The sequence below is a fragment of the Triticum urartu genome, chromosome 2 (genome assembly GCF_003073215.2).
Source record: "Triticum urartu cultivar G1812 chromosome 2, Tu2.1, whole genome shotgun sequence".
NCBI lineage: Eukaryota > Viridiplantae > Streptophyta > Magnoliopsida > Poales > Poaceae > Triticum > Triticum urartu.
In genome coordinates this window covers 510289658-510300115 of record NC_053023.1, presented here as the reverse complement: position 1 = coordinate 510300115, position 10458 = coordinate 510289658, and the positions used below count along the sequence as shown (strand labels likewise).

Genomic DNA, 10458 nt, shown 5'->3' with positions numbered 1-10458 from the left:
TGTGTTGCAGAATTTCAGATAGATATAGCCAGCCTTTCTTAAACAATGTAGCACTACGTTGTGCTGATGTTGTCTATTGATAAAGGGCAGCGAAGAGCTCGACAGAACCATGTTTTTATCTTACAACTGAAGGGAATCCTCACAATCTGCTAGATACAGCAAGGTACTTTGTATGACGCGCCTGAGCCATCAATTTGCCGCTCCTTTTCTTCCTGAAATCAACAGAGACAACACCCACTGATTTTCCAGCACGCAATAGCTTCGCCTCAACCTCTATTTCTTCCTGGAAAATTAATCAAAGAGTTTACGTCATGTCACATAACTATTAAAGATGGCATAACAGCGAAAAGACGAAGGTACGTTCAAAATTAATCAAGCCGTCTCACACTAATGTAGCAATAAATTGGCCAACACTGCCCTTTTGGGTGACAAAAATTGTAGCCAACCAACCTGAAAAGGTTGTTTTAATTCTTCAGAGCAATATCTGGACAACATGACAGTAATTCTGATCCTAAATTGATTCTAGGAACCATTTTGTACCCAGCAAGCTCCAATCTGAACGGAATCCATCAAAGGAAACAAAAATAAATAACACGTAGAAATGCAGGTGCATTGAACTCAACCATTTTTTTGCTTAATGCGTACTTATATTTCTACAGGATAAAAATGACTGCAAGGTAAAAAGTATTGGTCCTTTTATGTTGCCAACTGAGATGTCATTCTCCCATTTTCACCGATGTTAACTCTTCAGAATACCAACTTTCACCTTTCTAGAAGACTATGAATATGCAAGCAATCAAAGTTTTAAGCTAATTTTAACCAATGAAAATTTATTTGGGAAAAAGCAAATGTGCATGCAAGGGTGGGTGATTGAGTTTAGGGTTTATGTACTTGTGCATCTTAAAAAACTTCATAGATGTGTATCGTGTTAGAACATGTAGGTATGCAATATATTATGCAAACATATGATCAAATGTGTCCTGTACAAAAAATAGAAGTGGCTGTAGTTGCAATGCTCCCTGTTTATTTATCCTACAGAAATAGTAGGTAGCACAGTTTTTTTTCCCAAGAACCCAAGGGGAGCTCTGCCATTTCATTAAGAAGAGAGAAAACTGAACGAAAACCGACACATACGAACCAAACACCACACCAGCCCCGAGACCACGCACCAAACGAGACGGCGACTCTGCCACCCAACTAGCCGGAGTTGACACCCTACAGCACGACCTGGAGTCTCCACTCCGGCATATAGACCTCAGCGAATGCACCTTGCCGGCTCCGGGGCCGCACACTCAGACAAGCCAATGACTCTGCCGCCCGAGCGGCCAAAGCAGACACCCTACATCACAAAGGCGATCTCCGGAGCCGCCACTCCGGTTTCCACATCGGCACCGAGGCCGCACACCCGACGAACCAACGTCTCTACCAACCAGCTGCCAGAGCAGTCGCCATGCATACGAAGGCAATCTCGGGAGGCACAGCTCCGGCTACCATACCGGCCCTAAGGCCACACACCTGCCTAGCCAGCAACAACACTGCAGGAGAACACACGCTCCCGACACCCGCTTCAGCCAAAGCCGAAACTTGAGATTCCCCTCGAGAACTCAAGATTCAAATGACAAGGGGGGTGAAGGGTCTCCACGACGATGCCTCCAAGGAGGCCAGCGATGTCCGAGGATGCCATCATCGCCAACATCATCCGAAGTCAGTGCTAGGCTTTCGCCTGGAGCTTACCAAACTAAGGCTGGCGCAGTGGATCTCCGGGCAACCAGCCCGGCATATCCAATTCTGATCAACAACTTGGAGGCATCCACCCGAGCCACAACAGCCATGCACTTCAAAACAATTTCATGTCACATCATTTCCCATAGGTATTAAACCCTATGAACTGAAAGTAAGCAAATATATACTTGAGCACAGAATTTAATAATAAGCGAATCCCGAAATTATTTTTATTAAATTATATACTTTGGCATACAATAGGAACGCCACTCAAAAGGTGTGTCAAAACAAGGAAAGTGGATTTATTGGAAGATGAGAAAAGAAAACAATTAGGAGTACCCTCTGTCTATGACATATCAGTATATCAAGCAAAAAGATTGCACGTAATGATTACGAATGAGCAATAGAACCAACATTTAATGGGAAAAAACCCGATAAAACAGAAACTGTATCACCATAGCATGAGATCATCACAAAAAGACAAAAGCTTCCTAATTACTCTCTATATAAAGGGCACTCCATTAGATTGCTATATGGTCACCATTAAGGAAAACTGAAGAATAAGTATTTGGAGCCTCCTAACTTCTGTGACTTCTGAGCATACCTAATCATTCATGAATTGAGTATAAAAATGTTGCACGATTGTTATCCCAAAACAAATTGAATGCACTCTACTGCTTATGCTCCAGGTCAAACCCTAATTATGAAAAGGAGGCAGCAAACAAGAATTTCTAACAACTTTCACCAAGTTCAAAGTAATTGCCACAACTAACCCCAATTCACTCATGTCATCTTCCAACAACTTGTTACCATCACAAACTGGTTACCAATGGAAGTACCACTGAGATCCCAGTCAACACCTAGGTGATGCCTTCAGCTAGGCATAAAGATGTTCTTAATACCAAGTCATGACAAGCATACCCAAGTGCAACTTCCAGAACAATAGTGTAATATTGCTTTCAACTGAAACTGCACTATAGTGTTGGGGTCAGCTGACCCAAACATTACATAAAACGGATAGTAAGTTACTTATCAAAAAGTAATTAGTGTTGAACCAATGTAGTACTATATGATGCCCACATTAAAGAGTTTTGGCTGGCTTTGCCCCTGTCAGCAGGACATAGTGTAATTGCTGACACCCGATCCAATTCCTAGCCTAAGAATTGAGATCCCTAAATCATTCCTGAATAGAAACAACATGCCGAGGTATGAGCCTCATTGCGACTCAATTACTCCCCAAGTCCAATGCCTCCGCAAATTCACGGGGCAGAATTGTAGCACGAAATGCACGTCAGCTTCGACAGAATTGTAGTTTCATCACAAAAAATTCCAACCAACATAAACTAAAATCTGTTGATGACGAACAGGAACAATGTCTGTGTTAAACATTGTATTATGACGTGTGCGTGTGTATGGTTATTGTAATACGGTTAGGCTTAAGAGATATGATCCCATAGTTTGTTAGATTACTTGGAGATCAATCCTAGCCTAACTAACCCTTGTAATCTCTTGGCCTTGAGCCCTATATTAACACGCACGCGTCCCTGCAGCTATGTATACGCTTAAGCCTAGTTTTCTACATGGTATACAGAGCCGCTCCCTTCCATCGCATCTAGATGTCTTCATCGTCCTCCTCCGCCATGGCCACACCCTCCCTCGCATCCCTCGGCCATACCATCAAGGAAAAGCTGAACCGTGAGAATTTCCTTGTCTGGAGGGCGCAGGTACTACCGCATGTTCGCGCGGCGGGCATGATGGGGTTCCTGGACGGTTCCCAGAAGGAACCCGACGCCGAGATCCGCACGGAGAGGGACGTCGCCGGCAAGAAGGAGGTCACCGCCAACCCAGAGCACGCCATCTGGGTTACCCAGGACCAGCAGGTGCTCTCGTTTTTGATCGCTTCCCTTTCTCGCGAAGTGCTCCTGCAGGTCAGCAACTGCACGACGGCCGCCGCCACCTGGAGCGCTCTTCTCCAGAGCTTCTCCTCGCAATCCCGCCCCCGCATCATCCAGCTCCGCGATCAGATCGGCCACACCAAAAAGGGCGACATGACGGCGGCTGCCTATTTCACCAAGATGAAGGGGCTCGCTGACGAACTTGCAGCCGCCGGGAGGCCTCTGGATGAAGATGATGTTGTCTCTCACATCATCCAGGGGCTCATGCACGAGCCGGAGTACAGCGGGTTCGTCTCCGCCGTTTCCACGCGCACCATCACCGACCAGCCCATCGGCCTAGGCGAGTTATTCTCACTACTGCTTGCTGCTGAGTCACGCATCGCCGCACAGACCTCCGCCTACTCCGCCAACCTTGCTGCAAAAGGCGGAGGCCGTGGCAACTCCAACCAGGGAGGCCCTCGTGGCGGCGGCAACAGCGGCTCCCGTGGCTACAACAACAACAACACGGGCACCTGCTTCTTCGACAACTACTCTGGTGGTGGCGGCTCTGGCGGAGCGCCTCGCCAGGGTGGTGATCGCGGTGACCGTGGTGACCGCGAGAAGTGTCAAATCTGCAAGAACGAGGGGCATGGTGCATGGCGCTGCAAGAAGCGCTACGACCGCAACTTCAACAACAATGTGCGTAACCCTGCTGGTGGTGGAGGTGGTGGTGGCGGCGGTGGGAACCGTTCTGCCAACGCCATCCACTCCTATGGAGTTGATACCAACTGGTATCTCGACTCCGGCGCAACCAACCACGTGACTGGTGAGCTGGAGAAGCTTGCTGTTCATGACCGTTACACCGGCTCGGAGCAAATCCACACCGCAAGTGGTCAAGGTATGGACATTGCACATGTCGGTCATTCAGTTCTATCTACTCCTCATGGCTCCTTAGATCTCAAGAACATACTTCACTCTCCGCATGCCGACAAAAGTTTACTTTCTGCCTATCAACTCATCAAAGATAATCATGCTTTTCTTGAGATTTACCCTGAAACCTTTTTTGTTAAGGACCGGGCCACTCGGAGGACCATTCTTCAAAACGAGAGTAGGGGTGGCTTATTTCCTATTTCTGGCCGGCAAGATGCTCCTTCTCCACAAGTCCTAAGTGTGATCAAACCATCTACTTCACGGTGGCACAAGCGCTTAGGACATCCTGCATTACCGGTGGTTCAGAAAATTCTTCGAGATTTTAGTCTTCCTGTGTCAAATAAACAAGATCATTTGCTGGTTTGTGATGCTTGCCAGATGGCCAAGAGCCATCAACTTCCCTATCCTAAGTCTTTTAGTGTGTCAAAAGCTCCTTTAGAGCTTATTTTTTCGGATGTATGGGGTCCTGGACCCGTCTCTGTAGGCGGACAAAAATATTATGTGAGCTTTATTGATGATTTTAGCAAGTTTAGTTGGATTTATTTGCTCAAAAATAAGTCTGACGTGTTTGAGAAATTTCATCTCTTTCAACAGCATGTTGAACGTCTCTTTGATCGCAAAATTCTTGCTATGCAAACGGATTGGGGGGGTGAGTATCAAAAACTTAATTCCTTTTTTGAACGCATTGGCATCACTCATTACGTCTCATGTCCACATGCTCACCAGCAGAATGGATCTGCAGAACGGAAGCACCGGCATATTGTGGAAGTTGGTCTGTCCCTTCTTGCCCATGCCTTTATGCCCTTAAAATTTTGGGACGAGGCGTTTCTTACAGCTGTGTATCTTATCAACCGTGTCCCTAGCAGGGTTATCAAAAACCAAACTCCACTTGAACGTCTCTTTGGCAAGAAACCTGACTATACCTTTCTCCGCATCTTTGGGTGTGCCGTTTGGCCTAATCTGCGTCCTTTCAATAAGCACAAACTTGAATTTAGGTCAAAACAATGTGTCTTCTTGGGGTATAGTAGCCTACACAAGGGATACAAGTGCCTCGATGTAGCCTCTGGTCGTGTCTATATTTCTAGGGACGTCGTCTTTGATGAACATGTGTTTCCTTTTGCCACCCTCCATCCCAATGCTGGTGCTCAACTACGCAAAGAGCTCACTTTGTTACCAGTTCATCTTCTGCCATCACCTTGTTTTGATCAAGGGGGAGTAGTAGATGCTGCTGACCACATGTCTATGTCTAATAATACCTTTGATCAAAACCTTGATGCAAGTATGCAGGAAAATGGAGAAGATTTTGGACAAAATTCGCATGATTTTATGCATGCAGAAACGACAGAAGAGGCTGCAGAAGATCCAGACGTCAATCCCGGGGCGAATCGCTCGGGATCCGTGGCGCCAGATGCGTCAGTCGGCGCAGGCGCAGGAGAATCCCCGGCGGGATCCGCGCCATCTGATTCGGCAGCAAACCAGTCTCGGTCATGCAGCGGGCCCGCGGTCCGTCGCGTCGACCGACAGCCAGCCTCGGCGGGGCCTGGTGGCCCACTCCCACGCACGGGTGGTCGGCCCTCAGATGTGGACGAGCGGAGGCCACGTCACGCGGGCGGGAACGCGCCCGACAGGATGCTGCAGGCCAGCCCAGGCGCGCCAAGTGGCAGTTCTGGAGAGGCGATCCCGTCTCCCGATCTGGATCCGCTACAGGAGCTCTCTCAAGGATCTTCTGCGGATGATTCCGGTGCAGCCGTGTCGTCTTCTTCAAATCGTCTTCTACAGCAAGTTGATCGACCAGCTCCGCCACCTCCTGTGCGCTCCAACACCAGGTCTCAAAGTGGTATTGTTAAACCTAAAATATATAAAGATGGATGTGTACGTTGGGGCTCGTTTTGTGCAACAGGTGAACCACAAAATTTTGGAGAAGCATTGGGTGAACCTCGTTGGAGGGAGGCAATGGATGAAGAGTATGCTGCTTTAATGAAGAACAAAACTTGGCGTCTAGTTCCACCAGTCAGAGGCAGAAATGTAATTGACTGCAAGTGGGTCTATAAGGTAAAGAGGAAATCTGATGGCACCATTGACAGATACAAGGCACGTCTGGTTGCTAAAGGATTTAAGCAGAGGTATGGGATTGACTATGAGGATACATTTAGTCCAGTGGTAAAAGCTGCTACTATTAGATTGATTCTTTCAGTTGCAGTATCTAGAGGTTGGTGCATAAGACAACTAGATGTAAAGAACGCGTTCTTGCATGGTGTTCTGGAAGAGGAAGTGTTCATGAGGCAACCTCCTGGGTATGAGAATCCAAATGCACCACGTCATATTTGCAAACTTGATAAGGCACTGTATGGACTAAAACAAGCACCTAGAGCTTGGTACTCTCGGCTCTCCTCTAAGTTACAATCACTTGGATTTACTCCCTCAAAGGCAGATACCTCATTGTTTTTCTATCACCGACGTGGGATAACCATTTTTATGCTTATTTATGTTGATGATATAGTTGTCACTAGTTCATCATCTAAAGCAGTTGAAGCTCTTCTTATGGACTTGAGCAAGGAGTTTGCACTTAAGGATCTTGGTAGTCTTCACTTCTTCCTTGGAATTGAGGTAAAGAATGCAAAAGATGGAATTGTGTTGTCACAAGGAAAATATGTGCAGGAAATACTTCAGAGAATGGGCATGAAAGGATGTAAGCCGTCATCTACACCTTTGTCTACCTCTGAGAAAATGTCTCTTCATGATGGAGAGATCCTTGGAGCAGAGGACTCCACCAGGTACAGAAGTATTGTAGGAGCATTACAGTATTTGACATTAACTAGACCAGATATCTCATATTCGGTAAATAAAGTATGTCAGTTCTTACATGCTCCTACTAGTGCACATTGGACTGCAATAAAGAGGATACTTAGATATCTTCAAGGGACCCAGAGTCATGGACTGAAAATTGGAAAGTCGGACTCGATGCTTGTAAGTGCTTTTTCAGATGCAGATTGGGCAGGTTGTCCTGATGATAGAAGATCAACAGGAGGCTTTGCAGTGTTTCTTGGCAGTAATTTGGTTTCTTGGAGTGCTCGCAAGCAGCCAACTGTATCCAGGTCAAGTACAGAAGCTGAGTACAAGGCCTTAGCTAATGCCACTGCAGAGATTATCTGGGTTCAGAATTTGCTAACAGAGTTGGGTGTTTCTCATCCAAGAGCAGCATCACTTTGGTGTGACAATCTTGGTGCAACCTATTTGTCTGCTAATCCTATCTTCCATGCCAGGACGAAGCATATTGAAATTGACTACCATTTTGTTCGAGAAAGAGTGGCTGATAAACTGCTGAATATCAGGTTCATACCTACGGGTGATCAGGTGGCGGATGGGTTTACTAAACCTCTCACCTTGCGGCAATTAGAAGCTTTTAGGCACAATCTCAACTTAGAAAGTTGTGATTGAGGGGGAGTGTTAAACATTGTATTATGACGTGTGCGTGTGTATGGTTGTTGTAATACGGTTAGGCTTAGAGATATGATCCCATAGTTTGTTAGATTACTTGGAGATCAATCCTAGCCTAACTAACCCTTGTAATCTCTTGGCCTTGAGCCCTATATTAACACGCACGCGTCCCTGCAGCTATGTATACGCTTAAGCCTAGTTTTCTACGGTCTGAAGCCTTAGCATGGAAGAGAGAAATTGTAGTCTCACCCCGACGGCGGCGGTGTCGACGTAGGACACGCTGATCTCGAGGGAGACCCCGCTCGTGCCCACCCCGCTGGAGAAGAACACGGCCGAGCCCAACTGGTCGGCGAGCGTTGCCGTGACGCCGCTGAGAAGGTACCCTTGGGGACTCTGCAAATCAATCCCCAATTCGAACCAGACACCACGCGCCGTCACGTCAGCGTGTCAAAACCGAAGGGGTAAGGAAGCTAACGCTCGAGGTTTCGGCGGGGAGGGAGCGCGTGGCTTACGGCGATACGGGGGGTGACGACGAAGGAGCAGAGGACGCGGCCGTGCTCGGCGGCCTCGAGGCGGACGCCGCTGATGACGAAGGAGTCGTAAGGGGTGGAGCCCGAGATGTCCGCGGCGGAAGCGGTGGGCTCGAGGGTCCTCCGCACCGCCTCCGGGTCCATGGCGCGGCGGTGGCGCTGGGGCCGGCGAGGAGGTCGTGGTCGCCGCCGGATCGGGGAAAGAGTTGCGGGGGTTTGGCGGGGCACGCAACACAAAGACGAGTGGGTGGATACCTGCGGTGTGCGAGCGTGGTTGGCTGGCAGGGATCCGGCTTGCCTGCTCCCTTCCCATACTTCCATCTGTGCTCCCACCTAATTCAACGGTTGTCTTTCTCCTTTTTATCTTTCTAATTTAATCATTTCCCTCTGATTTTAAGGGGGTGGGGCCGGGCCTTATTTTGTTCAAATCAGATCAAGCCACGTATGCGGGAGCATGGATGGGCACACGAGAAGGGAGCAGGCAAGTCTCGTCCGGCTGGCAGTGGCAGCGCCTTGCTAGGCTGGCGGGTGAAGCTACAGCTGACAAACGGTCCCACAAAATAAGGAACATGATTGGGCCCACTAGAACGAACTAAAAGCTTTTATTTCTATATGTTCAATCAAGTACTATCTACTTTAAAATTTGTCAAAAAAAAGTTGACATTCTGAGCCTTATTTGGTCTACTACCTCCTTCAACGAATAAGCGTATGGTTGGCACCAAAATTTATCTAGAAAAGAGTGTCTCAGTGCACTTTAAAATGGAGAAAAATGTTTCTCTCTCATTACACGGTAATCAATATTAATAACATTTAACACATGGTCTCCTCACTTTTTACATGCTGGTTGGGGATGGGGTAATTAAAGAGAAGTGAGATGGTGGTTTGCACCTTCATAATGTATTTTTTTACCCATTCCATAATCTGTCCTAAAATTTCTATATGTACACTTTTTTTACGGGATAAAACTTGTATTACTCAATCTCCCAAGAATTATAATCACGCTTGCAATGTCTAGGAGTTCTTCCGGACCGGATCCAAGCCACACAACCGTTCGACATCGTGATTGTCCAAAATTTGCCAAGAAATTACTAGCATTATTTTTGTTACGAACAATATGAATAATACAAGAATTACGCTCGATTAAAAGATTTTTGATCTCCTTTATCATAAAGGCATATTTTGATTTATTTGTTTCTACATTTTGTATCATCTTCACTGCTTCTAGATTGTCTGATTCAACATTGATAGGTAGATTGCTCCATTGTGGCACAAGCAAAAGGCCCTCCCGAATGCCCATGATCTCTGTCTGAAGCACATCATCACAAGTAAACAAATATCTGCATGAACAAAAAATGATTCTGCCTCCATGGTCTCTTAAATCATACATGTACCTGCTACACCATTCAAAACAGATCCGCCGGTGTTCAACTTCACCCGAGGCAGCCGATGGGGGAGCCCAAGGACTGGAATCTAGTTGCCTTATATTGCATGAAGGAGCAACCAAAGGGAAGCACACCTGGGCTGGGTACTTACCCTTTGAGTGATCTGCCAGCGGGTCTAAAGCAATTGAGTTTAACGAGGCGACGTAACTAGCAAGAAAGCAACAGGAGACATCCCTCGAATAACAACTTGTTTTTTTTGAGTGTGTCAATAGCGTGCCATATTTTTATAGAAGTGAAGAGAATGTAAACTACGAGAGTTGGACCCAACATGCAAACAATAGCGCCTCAGTACACCCACACCAACTCCAGACTAACCAGGCTAAGATCACACAAAAACAATTTATACTATAGGCACCTGCTTGCTTCCATTTCGCAAAGATAAATCCACCACTCCTGTCATTGAGAGTTGCACAATATGATTGGTAAAAACTCTTGCTTCCTCTACTTCCACAAGGACCAACATATAGAATCACTAGGGAGTCACAACCTTTCTGGTTGACATTGGGAATCATGCACTCAACA

The 10458-nt window shown here is 46.8% G+C and overlaps 1 protein-coding gene across 3 annotated transcripts; it reads right to left on the bottom strand.

Annotated features, from left to right (window-relative positions):
- On the bottom strand, window positions 1-8773 carry LOC125538333 (acyl-coenzyme A thioesterase 13-like). Of its 3 annotated transcripts, none has more exons than XM_048701593.1 (4): window positions 8477-8773; window positions 8214-8357; window positions 387-450; window positions 1-283 (listed from the first exon to the last, which is right to left on the bottom strand). In XM_048701593.1, exons 1-3 carry the CDS (start codon window positions 8636-8638, stop codon window positions 388-390), a joined length of 369 nt encoding a protein of 122 aa, XP_048557550.1. In that variant the 5' UTR covers window positions 8639-8773; the 3' UTR covers window positions 1-283; window position 387. The 3 variants fall into 3 exon arrangements, with proteins under 3 accessions (XP_048557550.1, XP_048557548.1, XP_048557549.1); XM_048701592.1 differs by lacking the exon at window positions 387-450 and adding an exon at window positions 1735-1835 and having other exon boundaries at window positions 143-283; XM_048701591.1 differs by lacking the exon at window positions 387-450.
- Window positions 8774-10458: the final 1685 nt, after the last annotated feature.

Bases quoted from the DNA above. Each gene is read 5' to 3' on its own strand.
- LOC125538333 (XM_048701591.1), bottom strand. From the start codon at position 8,638: ATGGACCCGGAGGCGGTGCGGAGGACCCTCGAGCCCACCGCTTCCGCC. The intron at 8,358-8,476 runs GTAAGCCACGCG...ATTGATTTGCAG, and splicing joins TCGTCACCCCCCGTATCGCC to AGTCCCCAAGGGTACCTTCT. The intron at 284-8,213 runs GTGAGACTACAA...TTAATTTTCCAG, and splicing joins TCGACACCGCCGCCGTCGGG to GAAGAAATAGAGGTTGAGGC.